General features: G+C 45.0%; 1 protein-coding gene across 6 annotated transcripts in view; it reads left to right on the forward strand.

Annotated features, from left to right (window-relative positions):
* NCAM1 (neural cell adhesion molecule 1) overlaps positions 1-24,116 on the forward strand; it is a 231,284-nt gene that overhangs the window by 124,398 nt on the left and 82,770 nt on the right. For all 6 annotated transcript variants that reach the window (XM_024217345.2, XM_024217346.2, XM_024217347.2 and 3 more), the window contains exon 2: positions 23,387-23,461. In XM_024217345.2, the coding sequence (XP_024073113.1) occupies positions 23,387-23,461 (75 nt within the window). The remainder of the gene's footprint in view (positions 1-23,386; positions 23,462-24,116) is intronic.

Genomic DNA, 24,116 nt, shown 5'->3' on the forward strand with positions numbered 1-24,116 from the left:
TCTGAAGTGATGCTATTTAATGGCAGTAGTTTGTCAACACAGGAGAATTGATCACGCTCGTTATCACCTCACTTTGTCCTTGGAAAGGAGGATGGTGAAAATGCACTAAAAACATTAGCACGTTAATAATGCTCAAAAAGATTCACAAATATGTTTGTGTTCTGCTGTGGGACAGGCAACAGCATGGCGTGGCCTTTGGGAATGAGCCTCTGCACCTTGTGCAGTGACGACTCCATCCTGCAAGGTGCTAAACTTAAGCATCACTTTACAGGATTATGCCCTGACTCCTTTAATTGCAGATTCCTGGCTTCCTAATGTTTGTCATTCCGCACTGCATGTCAGTGTTTCAGATAACAAACACGGGGAGCTGTGTACATAGTGCACCATGCATGAGCCGCAGTGCTGATATACACAGCCTTTTCTTGATAACATCATCTAGGCATGAAGGTGAAACCCACGAGCACAGGGTGAAGTTCAGGTTAGAAAGATTTTTGGTGACTTTCAGTAGTTCAGCTATGGCACAAGGAGCAGTGGAGAAGGCTCAGGGAGAAGTAGGTTTACTAGCATTACAGAAGAATATAATGGCCCTACTGGCTGTTTGTTGAGATCTCCTCTACTGCAGGTTTCAGAGTGCCCTTTCTGCATCAGTTTTAAGGAAACTAAACTCGATGTCTTGGGGTAAAATTTTCTGAGGTGCCTAAGTCTTGTTTTCTAAAGCAGGTTAGACACTTGGGAGCATAAGTCCTATTAAAAGTCAATGGGACTTAGACTCCTAAATATCTTCGTCCCCTTTGAAAATTGGATTTATTCTTCCAAATCACTTTTGGAAATGTTACCCCTGGTCATTTATGTGAAGAAACACATGAAAATGTCACTTGCATGTGGCTGGAAATGTGACCAAGACATTCACATGTCAGCTGAAGTCAATACATCAGTGACTTCCTTAAAATCCATGCAATCAAACAGCAAGCAGTGGAAGCAAAATGGAAACTGCTTTAGGAGCTGAAACTTGATTGTTGTTAATTTAGGCATTTAATAATTATATCTTTCTAAGTATAGGGAATTCAGTAGCTGGTTCCTTCAGCTACAGTGGAAAATCCTAACAAAGGTAATAATTGAACTCTGCATTGGGATGTGTTACAAGGGAAGGGTGCCAAAATGATGTATTTGGGCTGGTAGTCTATTCAGTTGCTACAGCAGGGAAACCAGTGCACCTTTCAGGTTGCCGGATTGTCCTTTTTTCCGCTGGCTTGTAAGTTACAATTATATACAAGCATCCCTGGCAGTTGACTGGTGCAACTTCAATTTAAGATGTGCCCTTATTTATAGCATCTATAAGGGCTTGTCTTGCTTTTGAAGCAGACTTTTGAAATGGAGACACTGTAATTTATGTTCTCGTAAAGGGACCTTGCCAAGTAATTTACACCCCAGTGCTTTAGAAAGCCTGATGTGGGGACTCTAATATGAGTAAGCATGTGCTCATGGATTTTTTAAATCATTTCAGTGGAAAGAGCATGAGGGAGATTTTGATATTGCAGTTTGTCAAACCCAAACCCAGTAAGGTTAGTGACTAGGATTCTAAAAGGGATACTGAACATTTTATTCTCATTGTCCAAGTTGCAGATAGAAAGCAACATCATAATGATGAGAAAACCAATGAGATTACTGAAACTTTTTTTAGTTTCATAGATTCATAGAGTTTAAGGCCAGAAGAGACCATTAGATCATCAGGTCTGACCGTGTATCGCACAGGCCAGAGAATTTCATCCAATTACTCCTGCATTGAACCCAATAACTTGTTGGACTAGACTAGAAGGGCATCCAGTTTTCATTTCAAGTCTTCATTAGATGGACAACTCACCTCTTTCCTTGGTAGATTGTTCCAATGGCTAACCACCATCACTGTACATTTTTTCTTATTTTTATTTGACTGTGAATTTGTCTGACTTTAACGTCCAGCCATTAGTTCGTGTTATTGCTTTCTCCGCTAAATTAAAGAGCCCCTTAGTACTTGGTATTTATCTGTATTGATCTCAGGTGGGGCAGTATTAGCAGCACAGCTGAGGGATATTTATAAAATAAAAGGTGATTGTGCATCTGAGTGGACTTTGTTTGTTGTACTGCAAGCATCTTTATTTTCAGGGAATGCAAAAGTTAATGGACTTGTCAATAAAAAGTGCTTTCCCCTTCCTGGTAAGGGTCTCAACTGCAATTGGGCTTTGTACCTTGTTCTTGAGACTGTCCATCTGTGGTGTTCTGTGTCCCTGGTGCATCCTAAATGCTCACTGGCAACAGTGGCCACGGTGGCTGCACAAGGCATGTGGGAGTGGGCCCTGGGCAATGGTATAATTGTGACACTCCACCCCATATTCTTCATAGTGATGTGAAATGATTGACATAATGATGATGTATTTTATGCAAGATATGTCCTATGAGGTGTGATTGGAAAAGTTATGATTTGCTGAATATGATTATCCTGTTTCTAGGCATGTATCCTTTTTGTATGTGTGCGCACGTATCCGTTTGTGTCATTTTAACTGTGTATCTGTATTTCAAATGTAATGACATGTGGGTAACGCCCAGTAGACAGATGCTGTCAGTCTAGATAGTGGGTGGGGAAGGGCCTATTTGGGGCAATGCGCCATTAAGAAAAAACAGTAGCCCTTAGGAGAAACTTATCTCCCACCTGGCGATGAGAACGCTCCAGACTGCTGGTGAGTGACGGCTACTCTGACTCTACAAGGACATAGGATCAGCCCACCTGATGCTGGACTCCATCTTGGGATGTCAGTATTTTCCCCACAGACTGGTCTGGCAACCAAGCTTTGAAACAAATGATTCCTGCCATATGCAAAAACTAAATAAGGCAGGGAGGGACATCATCTGGGGTTCTTCGCTCCCCACACAAGACGACTCCTGGAAACACCTGAGGAACAAAAACTGAACTTGGGGAAGTGCTGGACCCAGGCTAAAAGGGTTTTTAGCCTGTGAATGGAACACCTTGGGATCCCAAGCTGTAAGCAAGTGCAGCTTGTCCCTTAAGAATCTGCAGCCTGCTTGTATCATCCGTTAGGGTGAGAATCTGCTAATTCATATCCAATCTATTTAGTATATTAAGCTTAGTTTCCATTTTTTGTTAAGTAATCTGCTTTGATCTGTTTATCACTTATACTCACTTAAAATCTATCTTTTGTAGTTAATAAACTTGTTTTTGCTTTATCTAAACCAGTGAGTTGGAGTGAAGTGTGTGGGAATCATAGCTCAGGGGCAAAGGCTGTTGCATATTCCTCTCCACATTGAGGGAGGGGGTGAACTTTGAGCTTACACTGTACAGTTCCCTGTGCAGCGCAAGACGGTATAATTTGGGGTTTATACTCTAGAGGGGGTGCACGCTGTGGAGCTGGGAGTTGCCTTAGCTGTAGCCTTCCTATGCAGGGGCTGGTCAGAGAGCCTGCATATAACTGCAGGTGGGTGTGTCCCGACTGGTGTGTATACTGGTGAAAGTGTAGGCTGGAGGGCTTTGCAGCTTGTCACAGCAGTACAGTGTGAAAGGTAGCACAGGCTGGTGGATCAGGAGGCTCAGTGGTACCCCAGTTCCAGGTGGCACCCTGGGGGGAACCCGTCACAGTACTCTCAGTGGGCAAAGTTAGTACTTTGGCTCCACTGTAACCCATACGGGGATGTTCAGATCTCGCTCCAGAAAATGGCCAATCCGACACCGTGCTTGGGGAAAGAAGTACTGTTTTGTGGGGTGAGATATACCTGGGACAGACCCGATTTCAATGGTGGGAGCACTGCACACTTTTATAAGTCGTTGAATGGGACTCTCTTTTCAGTCAGAATGAAAAGCTTGTTAGTTATTTTGCTGCTGTTTGTTACATGCCCGTAGTCTGCCGCTCGGAAGCATTTCACAATACAGCAGATTGAAATTATCTGCAAGTGAGCATAAAGCAACAACTTGGAAGAGGAGATACTGGTGCTCATGGTACATGCGATCATTAGGGCATCATGTTGTTGGAGACCTGTGGGTCTCCATCTGTAGTACTGAGCTCTAATTGATCCTTCAGACTCCATAACTCCTGGGGAAGGGATAGAAAAAAGGGATTAAAAAGCCCTATTGAGTGGCAATATCTTCAAACTTTAATACCCCCTCATGCCCTGGAAACCGCCTCCCCCCTTTAAATTAGGCTTCATTAATACCTCTGCCCCAGAGCATGTTATCTCCTTTTTATGTTCATGCACAGAACCCACTTTCATGATGATGGGAAGTCAAATCCCAAGGAAGCCCCCGTAGTGACTAGATCATGAAGGGATATGTGCAGGTATGAATATTTGAAACCCCCTTCTGATCAGTGCTTCTTTCATGCAGAGATATCGGTGGGCAGTAAAATCTCAGTGGTGCTGACTGGAGACGTTCTAAAACCGATGCTGTGGGATTATTTCCCCCCCCCCCCCCAGCACTTCGTGGTTGGCAACTGAAATGTGCTTGGAACATATCACTGTGAAATAGACTCCACATCAGTCCCAACTAGATAAACAGATGTAATGATCAATGTTTAAACGCAAACCTAGGGTGTTACAACACTAGTTTTCCTTTGGCCCACTTGGTCTCTAGTGGAAGGCAGATTCTGGACAAGTACAGTGGGAAGTTTCTGGGTCTTGCAATGGTTTCATGGGACCAGTTGAGCCAAGTGCAGAGATGATCCTCATTTCTAGTGAGAAAAGGTATTGAGGTCTGTTTTTCTCATTAAGCTAGTCTTCTGGTTTGAGGAGACATTATTTTTGTAGAATTATAGGAAAGCTTGTTGAAAATTATGCAGATTAGGTAACAGGGCTATTCTGTTCCTGGGTCTCTGTTGTGTGTGAGAATGAGTTTATGATGTTTCCTCTGTGGTAATTTGGGACTAGGCCAATTCCAAATGACTAGCATGGTGGATGTTTTCCAGTTGTTTTCGTTATACCACAATGGATATAATATTAATCTCTCAGTCTGTTGAGGGAGAGGCAATCAGTCAGCGGTGTTGCTGCACTTTGTCTTTTGAATGGCTGCCGAGGAATTATAGTGCTGAAGATTGTAGCAGATGTAGCCTTATGCCAATCTCCTAATGTCTGTAAACTGTGCCCCTGAGAGGTCTGCACTGCTGAAGCAATGTTCTGTTCCTTATCTCCTTTATTTGCTTTGCTTTGTTCTCTCAAAACAATGGAGCAATTTACATGATTTGTACCCGCTTTGCATTACTTAGGCCTTTCCAGCACGGTGTATCATTCACGTAGGTCTTTAGGAAAGGTAATTCTTTTACATTCTATATTGCCTTTGAGTTATAAATATTGCAGACAGTTATGCATCTGATTTCATCCTGTGGTCCATATAGGTAATAAGTACTGGGAGTGAGAATCATGGCCTAGTGGCCAGAACGCAGGACTGGGAAGTCCTAGGTGTTTTAGACCCTGCTCTGATGCTGACTCTTTGTGGCCTTGGTCAAGTCACTTAAATGCCTTGGAGGTAACACCTAGGGCTGGTCTACACTGAAAAGTTGCATTGGCATAGCTACGTCTCAGGAGTGTGAAAAATCCACACCCCTGAAAGACAATCAAACTGACCTAACCCCTGGTGTAGGCAGTGCTAGGTTGACAGAGGAATTCTTTTGTCAACCTAGCTACCACCTCTCAGAGAGATGAATTACCTACAGCGATGGGAGAACCCCTCCTATTGCTGAAATAAATGTCTACACTGTGCCGCTGGAGCATTTTAAGTGTAGGTATAGACTTGCATGTCCTGCAGGGAAGGTTGTCAGTGTCCTGGGAAGAACTAGCTTAGGACAGGGCACTGGTAGCTACTGGTTGAAACTGGGAAAATAAAATTATTATTAGACTAATATGAATGAAAATGACTAAAAACTATTTAGCAATTAGATAATTTAATTATTTTCATTAAAGGAAATACAATCAAACACAAAAGAGTTTCAACCTAAAGCTGCGTGCTTTGCCTTGGCTACCTCAAACAGAAACGGAAATGTCTGAATTTGGGAAGTCCTCCTTTGTTTAGCAATAAAAATTACACATTTTTTTTTAGCGCAAACAGATGGTGAATTCTGAGATTCAGACGTTTCAGTTTCTGTCGGAGGTAAACTGCCAAACTGTCAAGTCCAGTGCTTTCGTCCCTTGGGGTGGCTGGTTGGAGTGCAGCTGCTGCAAGTGAATTCAGTAAGTACAGTGATGCAAGTCAAAATATTTCAGCCTGAGCAAAGACGGAAGACCAGTTGATCCAATTCATGGCTATGTTGAGAAAATTCAAAAAGATGGCAGAGTGTCTTCAATGCAGAAATTGCAAAGAAAAATGGAACGGGAAGGCAGACCGTATGAGGAAACATTTTGCAAAATGCAATGGAAAAAAACAGACACTTTGGCTAAATGTATGTGGTTATTAGTATCCGTTTCTGAGGACGAAGAGACTGATAATGCTGCTTTGCCATTGCCAAGCAAATTAGAAGAAAGCCAGGTCCAGGACAGCAAGGAGGAAGTGTCATGGTTTTTGAACCACATGTGGATACGTTTGTAACAAAAACAATGCCAGAATGGAAACAAATGATAAACTTGAAAATTGCAGTTTTTTTATGGCTGTAGTATTCCTTTTTCTGTTATTGAATATCCAACTTTTCCAAGCAATGATCAGTTGCATTAGGCCAGGCTACATAGCGCCCAGTCAAAAGCAAGTAGCAGATGAACTGTTCGATGCCGTTACTGTTGGCTTGAGGATGGACACATGCAACAAATTACATGGAAAAGCAGTTACATTAGTACAAGATGGCTGGAGTAATGTGCACAATGGCCCAGAGATAGCTAACTATGTGCAGACAGAGAAACCTGTGGTTTATATATCAGCAGTTGATAAGAAGACTGGAACGAACTGTTACGCTGGTAAATGAAGCTAAAGCATTAGCAAATGAACTGTATGGTTGTATTGTTAAGTATGAGAAATGATTTGGAACAAGATGATGACATTTTGGTTACGTGTGCATCCGATTGGCTAAATCTACTTGGAGAAGACCTTACATCAAGTGCTTTGATAATACGCACAGATTTACACACACTTTCGTAATCACCATCAGCCTGGATAAAAGACAGCCAAGGATGTGTAAAACCCCAAATCCCTGATGACATATTGGAACTGTCAAGTAACATGCCTGGGAACATAAAAAATTGGCGGCATTATCTCAGGATTGTGAGCGATCACTAGCCAGAACTTGAAGATAGAGTGGTCAGTATAATTAATAATCAAGGGATTTAGGGAGAAGTGAAGAACTTGATCAGTCAATTGAAACCAGTTGCTGTGGCACTTGGCACATTCCAAAGGGACACATTAGCAATTGCTGTTGCATGAGAAGCCTGGTTGAATCTATTGATCAATGAAGATCTTGCACCACACAAAGCAGAAGTACAGAAGAGATTTCATGAGGCCATTATTCTCGTCATATGTTGGCCAGCCTCCTTCATCCAAAATACATAGGAAGGAAATTGTCAACTGAACAAGAAATTGCAAGGCGGTGGTTGCTCAGCAAAAATCCTGACTTTCTGCCATATTTACATGCATTTAAAGTAGAAGGTCTGTATCCAAAACCAGTGTTTTCATCTATCACGGAAGAGGTCCCCTGTAACATAGTCGCAAAATCTGAAGAAGACTCATATTCCATCTGATTTCATAGAGCTGGTGGTGCGGTAAGATCAGTGTCAAAACTGAGGAATAGGCTCGGTCTGTCCACTCCATCAAAGTTGATCTTCTGCTATGGAATGCTGCATGGCCAAATGAACCTGGCCTTGTTGTCTGCAAAACAGCCTGCTTCTGATTGCTTAATGCTTCACGCCTACAACACTGCATTATTGTCATTTTCATATAATCGAATGGTTGACTTTTGTTTCTATAATATTGAAAACTGGAATATGAGTCATGACATGGATAACTTCCTTGAGAAAATACCCAACCAAAGTAGATCCAGTTGTTCTAATGTCAGGCACTATAATTACATATATTAGTATTACTCTTACTGCAATTTTACTTTTTATTTGTACAACCCTAAATTAATCTCCAAATCTGCTGCCTTATGTAACCACCATTTGAATGTGTAACTAAAATTAAGTGTAATGTGCTGTTCAGTCATGAAACACTGTATAAAATAGAAAATGCCTTAAATAGGGATTAACTGTTTTTTCCTGGTGTGGTAAAAACCATGATTTTAGCTTGCAGAAACCACGTCTGGTGGCCTGCAGGGAATGAATAGGCCAAATTCCACTCTTGGTTACTTTAGATTTACTATGGTGTTAGTCTTTTGGCTTCAGCTGAGTTTCTTCAGGTTTACACCGTTGCAGATGAGATCAGAATCAGGCCCACTGTTTGTAAAGTGCTGTCTGATTAAGTATTGTTCCCAGTCCTAATATACTTCCGGGAGAATTGTCTCTGCCTACCAAAGTAGCCTCCTAGCCATTCAGAATTGCCCCAGCAATCTGAGAGCTGCCCCAGATACCCATCAGTAGCAAACTCTCCGTGGCAGAAGAGGTTTGTCAGCTCTGAAGGGTTGGGGATGAGGTGGTGATACCAGACAGTGAGATCTGCCTGAGATGTTGCATTTGCCCAGGGATTACCTTGCTACTGTCTTTCTTTTTCCATTTTAAACAGCTTGAATGCTTAAGCCTATTGTGTGTGCTTCATAAAACAGCCCTGGTTTCTTTAATTCTGCAGACCTGCTGCTAATGACAGACTGAAATAAAAATCACCTTTAACTGTGCAGCTTTGATTTGATTTTATACAAAGCTATTAACTCTCGCCACTTCAGGCTGTGTTTGAGATTAGCTGGATTAGTGGACTGGGAAAGGGAGGGTAGAGGGGAGGACAATGCAAAATGGTTTGTCCGGATTGGTCTGAAAAACATAGAGTCTATATTTCATTTACATTTCTGCCAAAATGACCTGCTGAGTGCAGTGATTATTCTCGGATACCTAAGATAAGAGATGAAGGATGATCAGCATTACTTATGATTTGAGGTGTTAAATAAGAACCTATTTGTATCTGTTATTTGTCTAGAGGCTGTTACTATGGTGAGGCGAGGCCATGTAAGAATGTAGGTGGCTGTGACACTGAGAGTAGAATCCCGTCTGTATAGCTCAGCAACTATGTGACTGCAGACAAGAAAACAGGCTGGAAAATTACACTGGCTTCAGTTCACCTACTGTGCTGCAGAATGGTGCAAAAAAAATAGGGATGGCTCCAAATGTCTCCTGCGCAAAATACATCCCGGCAGTAGGGGTATAATATCATCCACTAATTAGTCTGTCTAGTTTGTCTAATAAAAGGACAAGGGGCAGGCAGCGTCTGTGCTTATTTTGGACTGTTGATTTTTTTGGGAGGTTTAAAGGAGCTAATGGCCATGACTAAGAGTGGAGACGGGGGACTAAGAAGGTGGTTAGAAATATGTAGAGAAGTTTTGAAATCCTCTTTTTAAAGTTGTTTCTCAGGGCAGATCTCTGGAAATTGACAGGTCGTTTGACTGACTCGTTTCTGGCCTTTTAAATCAGGTTTCCATTTTGAGGGGGTGGAGATTAAAAATAATCAATAAAAATCGCATTTGTGCCAATTCAGGTATTGGGAAAAGAAACCGAGGCAGTTTGTTTTTTCTAGCACTTTGGGCAAGAACACTTTAGTGAAATTCACTTACCTCAGGTCTGGTTCACACCTCTGTTACTGCAGTTTTACACTGAAATCAGTGGAGTCCACCATCTTAACACAGATGTACTGAAGTCTTTACTTAAGTCCCTAGGAATGATCATTGTAACCCAGGAGGAACAAAAACAAATAGAGCTTATCTGAAAGATTAATAGAGGAAACGCCCACTTGAAAAGTCTTTTATTTGAGATCTCTCTCCTTTTCCTTTCTTCCGCAGTGGTGGTTCATGCCCAGTATCTAAAATCTTCATTGGCTCTTGCTTGCAAATGGGCCGTGATTGCGTTGCGACATAAAAGGACTTGTGTTCTGGTTTTGCACTAGCGGAGGTTGCCATCACTGCTGAGCAGTCCATGTTCAATCCTGACAACACAGAGGGACTCGTTGTAAAATCTTCCTGACTGAAGATGAACCGATTTGGCTGTCTTCAATATTTGGAAATTTACTGCGCATGAAAAGAAAGGAGCAATCGGATTGGCTAGGGCCCCCTTATAGCTCTGCTAATGCACTTCTCCTAACTGGCAACACTCTGTGTGTAAGGTAGCCAGGTCGTCCATCAATGACCCTTGTTCTTGGCCCACAGAACCCCCTTCTCTTCCAGTCCCACGCGTCCCACAGCTCTGACAGTAGCCTTCAGCCCTGACCTGCAGCATCCCTGCATGTGCCAGTCTTTGGCCTTTCTTGAACAGCGTGTGTTACTGGTTCTTAATCGTGAGATGGCTTTGTCATGTGGACAGGTGTGTGCTCCAAGACAAGAGGCCCACCGTGCAAACTCACTTGGGACTCAGACCAATTGAAGTCACGTCTCCAGCAATGAGGCAGGCACTAAACTGGAGTTACAGCTTTGTTCTTTAGCTGCAGCATGGCCCATCGCCCCAAAGGCAGCTGCCCCACTGTTTGCCCATTTGATTCATCATACTTGTATTGTATTTGCTTTTCTCTAGGTATTTGTTTGTGTTTACTTTGTTGCCAGCATGTTGTTTCCAAGTAGTGCCAATTCTTTTCTTTTCTTTACACACACGGACCCAACAGCTCCCACTGTGATGCTTTAAGGCTAATTTTTCCGAAGAGTTCAGCATCCAGTGTGCACCCAACATCTCTGACCTCAGCTGTAAGAATCTGACCATGGATGTTGGTTTGATTCTGAAGTTTGGAGGGGTGGGGGAGAGACAGATTCTCAGCTCTTCCTTTCTACCCCAAAGAAGAGTGGAAGGAGCAGTAATCATCCCTCTGATGTACAGGACCTGCTTTCAATGTCAGCCGATGATTCTCTGGGACAAGGATGGTGTCAACTGCTGTTCAGTGGATCTAACAAGGCCTTGGGGTTTGACCTTTCCTATAAATAGGGAGTATAGTGACACTAAATAGCTTGGGATCTGGGGTGTGTACAATACGCATGACTGACGGAATCCATTCAGTGAATTGTTACAGAATATATTGACTTTCTCAGAGCTCATGCGGGGCAGTGCTGGAGGGACAAAGCTTGGACAATTGACAGGCACCATTAAATATATCTGGTTTATTTCCTCTTTCAAATTCGTAAATAAAATCAACCCACTGTGGGCCTGGCCTGTAGTTCTCAGTGTGACTTCAGCGCCTCTGAAAAATCCAGCCCCAATTACCACAGCATCTGTGCTATGCTCTCCAGTGTATTTATCCTCACAACACCCCTGTGAGAGAAGGTAGCACTGTTATCCCCATTTTACAGAGGGGGAACTGAGGCACAGAGGCTCAGTGACTTGCCCAAGGTCACATTGCAGGTCTATGGTGGATCAAGGAATCCGACTCCGCTCTCCCAGGCTAGCACCCTAATCTCTGGATTAGCCATCTTTTCAAATGAGGCCCTTCCTCTAGGTCTGGGTATATATTTAAAAAATGCAAAATGAGTCTGCTCACCAGTCTTACCACTTTCATGCTCTGTACAGCTCTGTATCTTCATTCAGAGACGTATGCTGTAAATCAGGGTCTGGCTCCTACCCCAGCAAAAGCGACTGTCCCGGCTTGACAAAAGATATGTCTACGTCTTGAGGATGAGGTTTGTATACGTCTCTTTGCAATAGGAGCTGCTCAAGTATAAAAGAAAGCCCTGTCCTGCCTGGGCACTGCTGTGTCACTTCAGATTGCGAGACCCAACAGTTTGTGTGATATGTACCTTCAGACAAAAGTCATATTTATGAACTGAGAAATTTAGTCTCTAATGAAATAATATTGTAGTAAGCGTGGACAGAACAATTGGGGGACAGGAATGAGAGATGCCTCCCAGGTTACCTAATGCGAATTTAGCAGCCTAAATTATAAGGACTTCGTGGCAAATGAAAAGCTAGTTTCTACGAATGTCTCTAACAGTGTTTATGACCGAATGTGATGGCATTTAGATGGTTATAGGAAACCCAATGTCCCCAAACCTCCACCAGTCACATATTTAAAGGGAGGCTGCTCTCTTGAGTACGTTATTACCAGCCTCTGATCAAGGGTTGAATGTAGTAGTGGTTCCTAATTTCTTTCAGGGCTTGTTAGCAGGGTCTCACTAATTTATCATAGAAGATTAGGGTTGGAAGAGACCTCAGGAGGTCATCTAGTCCAACCACCTGGTCAAAGCAGGACCAATCCCCAACTAAATCATCCCAGCCAGGGCTTTGCCAAGCCTGACCTTAAAAACCTCTAAGGAAGGAGATTCCACCACCTCCCAAGGTAACCCATTCCAGTGCTTCACCACCCTCCTAGTGAAATAGTGTTTCCTAATATCCAACCTAGACCTCCCCCACTGCAACTTGAGACCATTGCTCCTTGTTCTGTCATCTACCACCACTGAGAACAACTGAGCTCCATCCTTTTTGGAACCCCCCTTCAGGTAGTCGAAGGCTGCTATTAAATCCCCCCCTCACCCTTCTCTTCTGCAGACTAAACAATCCCAGTTCCCTCAGCTTCTCCTCATAAATCATGTGCTCCAGCCCCATAATAATTTTCATTGCCCTCTGCTGGACTCTCTACAATTTGTCCACATCCTTTCTGTAGTGGGGGCCCCAAAACTGGACGCAGTACTCCAGATGTAGCCTCACTAGCACTGAATAGTGGGGAATAATCACTTCCCTTGATCTGCTGGCAATGCTCCTACTAATGCAGCCCAATATGCCGTTAGCCTTCTTGGCAACAAGGGCACACTGCTGACTCATATCCAGCTCCTTGTCCACTGTAATCCCCAGGTCCTTTTCTGCAGAACTGCCGCTTAGCCAGTTGGTCCCCAGCCTGTAAAAGTGCACTGGATTCTTCTGTCCTAAGTGCAGAACTCCGCACTTGTCCTTGTTGAACCTCTTTGTCTAGGTCACTCTGGACCCTATCCCTACTCTCCAGCATATCTGCCTCTCCCCCTAGCTTGGTGTCATTCGCGAACTTGCTGAGGGTGCAATCCATCCCATCATACAGATCATTAATGAAGATGTTGAACAAAACTGGCCCCCCAGTTCATCAGTAGTCCCCCAGCTTCCCCAGTCCATCAGTAGCCAGGTTCCATCCCTGTTTCTTGGCGCTCTCCTCCATCTCCTCCCAGCTCCACAGGGGCTTCAGTTTTCATCTCCTTCTCAGAAGGCCTGATTTTAGCATGACCTCCCTGTGAAATGACTTTATTTATTGACTTCATCTGAGGAGGTGAGCGAAGTGTGCCACAGATGAGTCAGGACCCATCTCCCCTTAAGGGACCAGTCATCTTGTGACAGTGCCCAACTAGAGAGATCTGAAATGGCCCTGAACCTTCTGTAAGCCAGACTCCTTAAAGCTGTTTCAAGTTGAGCACTGAAAATTGGAAGCAGCCAAAATCACTGGCCACCTTTGAAAATGTTGGCCAACATCTTTTGAGTTGAGGAATAGTCTCCTTTTCTTTCTGAGTAGCCTGAGATTCCACCATGATGCTGGCCAGAGGGCAGTGGTTAAGTGTAGAAGTGTGTATTACTTTCTTCCAATCAGGACTGTGGCTGCGTTTAGTGCTGCCCCTGGTGAAGTAAGACACTCAGGGGCCCATCTGTTCTTTGATTAATGTTATTGCCTTACATATGCTTGGAGGGGGAAAGAATAGATCTCACGGGAATGTTAGTTGTGTACCTGGGGTTAGTACAAACGAGTCAGAAGAGTGAGAATCCCATGTGACTTTGCTTTTGCTATCCGTATTTGGAAGTGTGGAAATGCAGATTTGGGGCGTGGATTTTCCCTCCCTCCTGCCCTCTGTCAGGTGAAATTCCTGCCGCTTTGCCCTATGATGAGCCCCCTCAGGGGCATTACTGAGTGGGGAGTTTGTGTGGACAGTGGCATTTGAAGCAGTTTGCAATGGAAATGCCTGCTTGGGGGAAGGAAGTAGATGAGGAATAGTCCTCACTAAGACAGAAGACACATAATCCCCCCTATATAGAACAGGCAGGAGCAGAATATGATAGAAATTGAACATGTTTCTGCCACTTTTATTTTCCATTGCAGGGCTAGGCTAGCTATATTCCGTACTCTCTCCCTGGTCCCTTACTACCATAGTACTGTCTGCACTGTAAGTTTTGTTGTCAAGCTGTCACTGTTTAATAGCAGCTCTCGATGAGACACTGACATTTTTAAAGGCCAGATCAGCATGGCTGACAGCAAGGGTTTGTTTATAGGGATGACGCCAGCGTTGTGCAGTTGTTCTGGGATATGGTAAATCAAGTATAGAGGGAGCAGCTTCTTGCACGTCCTCACTTTCTCTCTCTGACAAAAGTCTTTGAGGTGCGGCTTCTTCAGCTTATCTTCCCTTGCCGAAGGAAGCAGACACACTCCAGATGGGAAATAAAGGCAGAGAAATGACTCTTCAAAGCAGGGAATGTGCAGCTGGGGGCCCAGCAGATGCATCTGGTCAGATTGGGACACGTTGCCTGCAGAAACCCTGCATTAATGAAGCTTTGCAGGAAGGAAGATTTGATTCTGTATTTTCCATGGGTTTGTACTGCACACAGGATGGCCGGAGGTGTGCATGGAGGAGAGTTGTTTCATTAATGCAGAACCAAGCATGAAAATTAAGCTTCCTCCCTTCCCTCCTGCAGTGTGATGGATGGAACTGGAGAAAGAGGGTCAGGGTTCAGGAGGAACCGAGTATGGTAGGTGACACCAGAGGCTTGGGGGTGCAAGTTGGTGCTTGGCAGCTGCCTCTCAAACGAGAGAGCCTCACTCTGTCGCACTGGCTTCGCAGCATGCTTAACAAAAATCTCTTACCTCCCAACTCTGCCTGCCTGTTGCAGCACTGCCTGTGAATGAATCACTGCCCACGGGGACACATTGCTGTCCACAGACTCCACGGGGAATCAAACTTGAGTATTTGTGTGGCTTCATGGACAGAGCCCTGGACTGAGACTCAGGAGACCCAGCTTCTGTTCCCAGCTCTGCCCCTGGCCTGCTGGGAGAGCGTGGGCAAGTCCCATCCCCTCCCTGTACCTCAGTATCCCCATCTGTAAAATGGTTATATGGACCCTGCTAAGCATGTGTGCCTTCTCAATGTGTTGGTGTATTGGGGAAATATGTACAGAGGGACCTGCAAAGAGAAGCTACGTCGGACATGGGCCCAAGGATGGGCGTCGGCTTGGATCTAGACATCCCAAAACCTGGTGGTGGTTGAGCACCACGCCCTTAGCCAGCGCTGTTGAAGGAGTATTGCCACTGACTTCCATGGGAGGAGGATTGAGCCAGAGCTTTCTGATGACATCCACCTCTGATGTACTGTGGTGTAGAAGAGACGCCCCATGTTGATGTATTGTCTCGTTGCGTGCAGAGTACAGATGCTTGCAGCGTGGAGCTGCGCTATGGGAGGGCAGGTCACTTTGCTGTAAGTGGGAGCTGCTGTCTTTGTCGATCAGCAGTGATCACCTGCCAGGACTCGCTGGCTCTTTCAGGCAGTGCAGATATCTGGCTAGCAGTTGGCTTTGGTTTTGCATGTTACCTGGGTGACTGGAAGGTGGATCTAGGATAAAAGCACCAAACTGCCATCTGGCAGGAGCTAATTCGTTGTTGCTCACTTGTTGCTGCTGGATGGAGTCACCATTTGTGATTGTAAATTCAATTGTGAAGGGGACTATAACTTTGTGTATGAACGTTCTCCCTCCCCCCCACCCCCGCATTAATTTCAAACAGTGACATTGTTAATGATGCGGTTCTGGTGGCAATGTAAATTAGGAGCACCAGACGCAGACGCGCCCAGCTCTGCAACGCGTCTCCTCCTCGTTCCTGTTGCAGCAGAGAGCAGAGCTGTCAGCAACGCTGCCGCTAACACCGCCAGCCCCCTGTCGCGTGGGTCAGTTGAACTCCTTGCTTGCTACCTTCCCACTGCTGGCAGGTGGAAGGATCGACATGCAAGTCATGAAGCAACACGCTGTGTATGATGTGTTGGTGCTAGCGGATCCCTGTGCTCAGTCCTTTTAATTTCAAGCAGCCTTGACCCCAAAAGGGGATGTGCTTTGGAAGTGGATGCACTTTTTGCCCTCTGGGAGACTTTGTACAAACAGTAAACATGTCTTGCTGAGCAATTGGGGGGAAGGATGTTGGTTGCTTTATCCCTGTTTTCCGGGGTGAGTTTCACAGTGATCAAAAGTGTTGAGAAATTGTGTTTTCCAGAGCTCCAGAAGGGAAATGATTTGTTTTTTACCCTGCTTTGTTCTTGTGCTCTGTTTCCCATCTGTGTCGCTCACAGGAGAGCTGCCAACTGTCCTGGATAACTGAACTGAGACCCAAATCGTAGGTAGAAAAAAAATCTCTCCATGTTTTAGGTAAAGGTGTTTTAGGAGAAGATTGCCCTTCATTTCTAAAGCATGGTGTAGGGTGGGGACTTTACCCACCTGGCTATTCCATGTTCATATAAGTCATATGGCACAGTTCATCTGTGAACAGGTATTGATCTTGCATGGGCTATCCTATCGCTGGACAGTTTTATACCCGGTGAAATCTCCATTGAGGCCAGAGGGGTGGATTTGGTTAAATGTCTTTTACCAAGATCATTTTTCTTTGTCTTTATAGTCTGGCTTGGGGCATGAGACGTCTTTTATGCAATAAGCATGAAGGGGGGTTTATTAAGCATGCAAAATACTCATGTCAGGCTACAACCAGCCTCCTCTTTCTCCACGTAGGGCAGTCAGTGTCTGTGTGTTGCTTAGAGGTGTCTTCATCTGACTGGCTGGGAGCGCCCTGCTTATACATCTGACATCCTTATTGTGTTTTCAACCAACAACCCTTTCTCTGCCTCCCTCATCCCCACCCAACAGCTGGTGAAAGGGTGGGGTGTGCAGCATGTTGACCTTGATGCATCATTAAGTCAATTGAGGAGATGCATCTTCAGAAAGTATTTTCAGCTGCTTTCCCTGGCACATCTCCTCCAAAACATGCCACCTGGTTGGGTAAGGCGATGATGATGAGTTACATTGCATTAACGTAGACTCATAGACTTTAAGGTCAGAAGGGACCATTATGATCATCTAGTCTGACCTCCTGCACAACGCAGGCCACAGAATCTCACCCACCCACATGTGGAAGCTCCAGTCATGAACCAGGCCCCCATTCTGCTAGGTGCTGTACAAACACAACAAAAATGGTCTCTGCCCCAGAGAACTTCAAGTCTAACTATATGACAAGAGACAGAGACTCTGCATACCAGCAAGTGTGACTCTCATTTGACCCCCACAACGCAGCTGCCACGGCAGTGGGATGCCTCTTCCCTGTGGAGTGCTGACTGAACAAGATACAGATCAGTTCTGGGGCTCTTCAGGACGGAAAAATGCCCTGTCTCCATGTGGGTCTTGAGTGAACAATTTTCTTGGATAGTTAGAAGCCTGAATGAGCCCTGTGGGACAATGCAGCAATAGTCAAGTGACTCTCAGCAACCTGGGTCGGCAGCATGTGCAGCGTGACTAGGAATCATTTAACATTCAGCCACAATTTATGTATTCGAGGATGTAATTGTAGAGACACTTAGCCAGAGCCTGAGAATTGGAGCCCTGATGCAGGAGCCTGTTCTTTTCAGGTAAGGATCTGTCACAGGGTGACTGGCCCCTTTAAATGAAGCAAATCATAGGGTTAGACGGGACCACAAGGGTCATCTAGTCAAAGCCCCTGCCAAAATGCAGGATTTGTTGTGTCTAAACCATCCAAGGCAGATGACTATCCAGCCTCCTTTTGAAAATCACCAGTGAAGGAGCTTCCACAATCTCTTGACGTGTCCTACTATTCTGACGGTTAGGAAGTTTTTCCTGAGATTTAATCTAAATCGTCTATGCTGTAGTTTGAACCCATTGCCTCTTGTCCTGTTCTCTGTGGCAAAAGAGAACAATTTTTCCATCTTTTTTTGTGGCAGTCTTTCCAGTATCTAAAGACCTCTAGCATGCCCCCTCCCTTAATCTCCGCTTTTCTAAACTGAACATACCCAGTTCCTTCAGGCTTTGCTCGTATGGCGTGCATTCCATCTCTTCGATCATCTTTGTTGCTCACCTCTACATCCTTTCTATACATTGGTGACTAAAATTGGGGACACTACTCCAGCTGAGGCCTAACCAGTGCCGGGTGGAATGGTACTATCACCTCCCGTGACTTGCATGCTATGCCTCTTTTAATACAACCTAAAATTGCATTTGCTTTTTTCCACACAGCAACACATTGTTGACTCATGTTGAGGTTGTGATCCACCACGACTCCCAGATCCTTCCCAGCAGTGCTGTTGCCAAGCCAGTTTCCCCCCGTTCTGTATTTTTGCGTTTGGTTTTTCTTCCCTAAGTGTAGCACTTTACATTTGGCTTTGTTGAATTTCATTTTGTTGTCTATAGTCCAGTTCTCCAATTTATTAAGAGCTCTCTGAAGTTTAGCTCTATCCTCCAAAGTATTGGCAACCTCCCCAGCTTTGTGTCCTCTGCAAACTTAATCAAACTTGCTCTCTATACCTACATCCAGGTAATTAATAAAGATGTTAAACAACACTGGATCCAGAATAGATCCCGGTGGAACCCCACTTGAGACATCCCTCAAATCCGACATTCCATTAATAGTTACTCTTTGTTTGCAGTTGTTAACCAATTATGTGTCCACTTAATGGTGGTTCTGTCGAGCCCGCGTTTCTCCAGCTTACTTATCAGAATGTCATGTGGGACTGTGTCATAAGTCTTGCTGAAGTCCAGGTATATTATGTCCACCGCCTTCATCCTCAAGGTATTCACAAATTGAATGTTTTATACATTGCTCTAGTAGCTTCCCAGGTATCGAAGTCGGGCTGTCTGGTCTATAGTTCCCTGGCTCCTCCTTTCCCCCCCTTTTTAAAGATGGGCACTATGTTAGCCCTTCTCCAGTCTTCCAGGGCCTTTCCTGTCATCCATAAGTATGTAAATATTATTGCCAGTGGCTCCAAGGTTTCCTCAGTTAACTTCTTCAGTGCCCTGGGGTGAATAGCATCCCGCCCCACTGATTTGGTCAGAAGATCTCTGACGTCTTCTTTTCTTATCCAGATCTGCAGCCCTTCCCCTTTATTGTCTATGATAACTTCGCTAGTTGTCTGCTCACATGTTTTTGTGAGAAGACTGAAGCAAAGTAGGCATTGAGCAGCTCTGCCTTCCTATCATCTTCCATTACCAGCTCACCTGGAGTAGATGCTGTGGGATTTTAAGGACTACATGCACCGGGGTGACAAATGGAGGATGTTTCAGGATTTTTGTTAAAATCTTTGTACTGTGTTTTTATAATAAACTCTGTTGGCTTCAGTGGGATTTACATCTGAGTGAGCGAGGCCCTCTGCAGATGAAAAGTGAGGGCTAAGTGTTTGCAATGTTTGAGAATAGTCACCCACCTCCATTATTGTTATTTGTGGTTTGTATTGGGTTTCTTGCCCTTCTTTAGTCATTTGTTTGAACACTGGAATGATGACAAAGCTCCTGCATCTGTTCTGTATGTTCAAAGAGCTCTGGGGCTTAATGCCTGTAGTCCAGTCATTGAGTAATTCAGCAGCACATGCCCTTTTCCTCGGTCGCGATAAGGAACGATGCCATTGATTTAGAAGATATGGCGACTCCTTTGAGAGGAATGTTTTAAAGACTTCGAAAGAGCAGGCAGCTGAGACTAATGTCTTCATGGTTTAACAGTAAAGTGAGCAGCCCCTGGGAGAAGGCCACAAATACCGTGGCACCAAAAGACTAAAGGTGACAGATAAAGCATTTGCAGTCGACGGGATGAGAAATGCTCTGGCAACGCAGGATGGAGGAATAGCTCGATTACGATGATTGTTTTCTGCAAACTAATGGCTGCGATTTAAAAACAACACACATTAAGTCTGGCCTCCTGAAATTCTTATTTGACCTGGTCTTGTTAGGCCAGGACTCTGAGGCAGCATATCAGGCTCCAGCTGGCAGAGAGCGAGTGTCCAGTTATTTCTAATGCCTCATAACTTACACCATGAAGGAACGGTGCTCTGAGATTCAGGGTGCTGGGAGAAAGGGCATTTGTCTCCCGGGGCGTCCAGCACCGACTGCTGCTTGATTGGGGATGCAGAGGAAAGGGCGAGTTAGGATCTTGTCTCTTGTTCGTATGATGGTGCTGCAAGTGTAACACAAATCAGACAGAAGCCAGAAAATGGGCAGAAACTCGGAGCCTTGCTGAGGGCAGGTCTTCACTACGGGGTGGGGTCGATTTAAGATACGCAAATTCAGCTACGCGAATAGCGTAGCTGAATTTGACGTATCGGAGCCGACTTACCCCACTGTGAGGACGGCGGCAAAATCGACCTCCACGGCTCCCCTTCGACGGCGCTTACTCCTACCTCCACTGGTGGAGTAAGAGCGTCGATTCGGGGATCGATTGTCGCGTCCCGACGAGACGTGATAATTCGATCCCTGAGAGATCGATTTCTACCCGCCAATTCAGGCGGGTAGTGTAGACCTAGCCTCAGATTATAGCGAGGTGCAGGACTGGGCAAGTTTGGGATGGGGGAATCGACTGTGGCCCTGACTTTCCTTCGTTGCTTGATTTGCATCTCAACCTTCGCCTTACTGGACCCAAGCAGGATTATTTCAGTATATATAATTTCCCCCTTTTTGTTTTGGTTTGTTGACATTACTGATCAGTTGCTTCTCTTTGCTTTGTTAAATATTAATCCATTTTTTTTTTTAAATCTGGATTTTCTGTCATAGGAACCTAAATTTAAGCTCCTAAATCTTTATTTAAGTGACCTGCTTTTCAAAAGTGCCGAGCACCCAGCAGCTCCAGATGCCTTCAATCAAAGCTGTTGGGTGCTTTTGAAAACCTGGTTCTTTTTTAGGTTTCTAAATGCAATTTAGAAGCCAATCTTTAGGCTCTTACCATTGTAACTGTTAGCCTATGTCTCTATTTCAGACTTTGCCTAGTTCAGAATAGCTATAGACTGAATATTTACCTAGGATTGGTTTATGTTGGTGATTACCGAAGCCTCTGAACTTGTTTGTGAAACACAGAAATACACAGCAAACTGCTCACTCAGAGATTCCTGAACACTGCTTAGTAAGTTGTTAGCACTTGGGCCATACTAAGGACTTATTGGTCTAGACAGTCCAATTCTAAATTTGGAGCCATCATTCAAAATCAGGAGACAAAATGGCATCCAAGATGGATTAAATGGATCGAATTGAAAACAGCTTATAAAGGCTCTAATCGGGGGCTTTTATTTAGTTTATAAAAACTCGGCTCCCCTCTCAGAGTTGGGCCCATTTATCCTAGGAACCATTAAAACTCAGCCCCCATATAAATGCATCATTGTAGCATCTTCCCATACTTTGACAATCCTGCAGTTGCTGCAGACTGACATGCCTTGAGTTTTGATGGTGTCCCCTCTCTGTCTAGTTCTGTTCTGAAGCAGAATGCTAATCCCCCTGTAAGCAGGCAGAGCTGTGCTGCAGACACATGGTGCTATGGGTTTTGGTGGCCTGGGTTTCAAAGTGTAAGAACTCTTTTAATACCTCTTGTACCTGCATCACAGAGCAGTGACCCGCCGAGGAGGAGCTACTCCATACACGATGCACAGTGTAAACTGCACAATGGCAGGAGGATTAATAGAAGGAAAACACAGCCTGTAGAACTAGGCTATTTAGTTCTCGCTGCACTGGATCTAATAAACCTTTAGCCGTTTATTATGTTTGGCCTTTTGTACCTGCAGTTCTGTCTGGGAGTGAATTATATTAAAGTAATATGGTTGAGAGAAATTAGATTACACAGAAAGAAAACGGGCTGAATGTAAGAGCTAAAAGGGCAGCCTGTACTTTATTGAAAACAGGAAGGAGCGACAGTAACCTCCAGACAAGACATGTGAGTGAAATGGAGTTTTCCAAGAGGAGGTTTTAAGGGGCTGGAGCTCTGTAGTCCTAAGGACCGTTTTCATCTCCCACAGCCAAAGGGTCCTCAGTGTTCTCTCTGGACTCCTGATCCAGCCTGTTTACTATCGTGCCTGGATTATTTTTAAAACAATTCTCTTGGGACTCAAAGGGCCAGATGCAGTGGTACTTTCCTCTGGCTGTGTTGCACTGCTCTGGTGACACAGAGCAGCTGTTAACCTGGTTTAACGGGCCATTTAAATGGGGTTTATAGCTGCCAGGGCAGTGCAAAGCAGCCAGAGCCTGCCAGTGAAGCCAATCCTAGATCATTCAGATACTAACTGTGCTTCTGCAACACAGAGAGCAAAGACAATGCAAAAATGAAGAGGCCTAAATGACTTCTCTGAATGCTGCTCTGCTTGTCACAGTGCTTGCTCCGCTTCCAGTAGCTTTGCCCTATTTTGAGGAAGAGGGACTATTAGTAGTCTCCCAGGATAGGGACTGTCCTCTGCTGAGCTGCAAGACCTTGACACAAGTCACAGGAACAATGTGTCATTGCTGTCTGCCAATGCTCAACACATGATGCCTGCAAACTTTAAAGGAAAATACCGTAGTGATGCTGAGAATCTCACACCCAGATCTTGGACAGTGCAATCGCTGTTTTGATTGACACAAGCACTGATACGTATGTGTTATGGCAATAATTCTATATGTAAATGTGAGGCAAACACATGGCAGGGTGAGAGCAGCTGTGAAGCGAAGCAGCACACAAACCTTGAGTGTGTAGGGAAAGCAGAGAGTCAGTATATACTTCAGCAGCTGAACAGCCTGACGCGTGTTACTTCACTGCCAGACTCAAATTGGGATTCTCTTCTCCCACCGCCAGCTCTGTTCCTTTCTCTGCTTTGCCCTTTATGCACTCAACACCCTCCCATTTCAGGCCCACTAAGCTGCCCCCTTCTTTTCATTCAGCCCCTTCCCTCCACGATGCCTTCCAAGTGATTAATAACCATAAATAATAGGGTGCCCAAATGGTGTGATCGTATTACTGCCCTCTCCAGTCCACCTCCGAGCATGACGTGCAGCACATAACTTGGTGTTCAACAGATCACCAGGTAACGCAGCTCCTTCCATGCCTTTCTGTGTAGGCACAGGAAGAGGTGGAAGTGGCTCATATTGGTACAGGCTCTTTGAGATCCTTAGGGATGGAAGGCTTGTGTATAGTCAAATACTGGTCCGGAGCATTGGAACTGGAGTTAAGAGCTCTTGCCTTTCCATTGCTGAGCTGACCTGAGTCCCAAGCAGCAGGGCACTTTTCTGCCGGATGACTCCAGTTGCCTAACTCCTGCTTTGCGCTCTTTCCCAGTGTCTCTACAAGTGGATATTGTTCCGAGTCAGGTGGAGATCAGCGTTGGAGAATCCAAATTCTTCTTATGTCAAGGTGAGTGCTGGCTGCTGCTGCTGTCAGCCTTTCCCATCCGTGTTTGTGGAGTCACTTTTGGGGAACCCACTCCACTCTGGGGGATTCTGATACCCAATTTCCAACAGCTTGAATGGGAGCTTGGATTCCAAGCCCCTTGGGCAGCTTTGAAAATCTCCACCTCAGCCCCCGAGGATTTTAATGCAATGGGAATCCTGCATTTTTAATACCACCATTCCTGCCACTTGCTCCAACCAGCTGGGTGAAAGAAGCAGTATTCAGTGTCCACTGTGAACCCCAGGCAATGCATGCATCCCGTGTGGTGCCGCACAGTTACTGCAGCACGCCCCATTTCAGCACACACGCATGCTACTGGCTACAGGTTTCCCTGTAAAGCAACTGGCCTGGTTTGCCGGGGTGAATTAGTTACCGGGGTGCAACACTGGCATGACAACAAATGATCCCAGGTCACCCCTAAACCAGAGCATGACACTGAGCAAACATTAAAACATGGCTTGGAGCCAAGTTCCAGTGTGGCGGGTCTGACTTCCTCAAGCATCTCCTCATTAGGGCGAGGGAGGAGGCTGTGGGACCCAAGCTAGCTCAGCGCAGAGTCATTTGTTAATGGGTGTAAAGTGCTTTGAAGGCAAAAGTGCCCGAGTAAGTGCTATTGTGA

The sequence above is a fragment of the Terrapene carolina genome, unplaced genomic scaffold, assembly GCF_002925995.2.
Source record: "Terrapene carolina triunguis isolate 2854851 unplaced genomic scaffold, T_m_triunguis-2.0 Scaffold374, whole genome shotgun sequence".
Taxonomy (NCBI): Eukaryota; Metazoa; Chordata; order Testudines; family Emydidae; genus Terrapene; species Terrapene triunguis.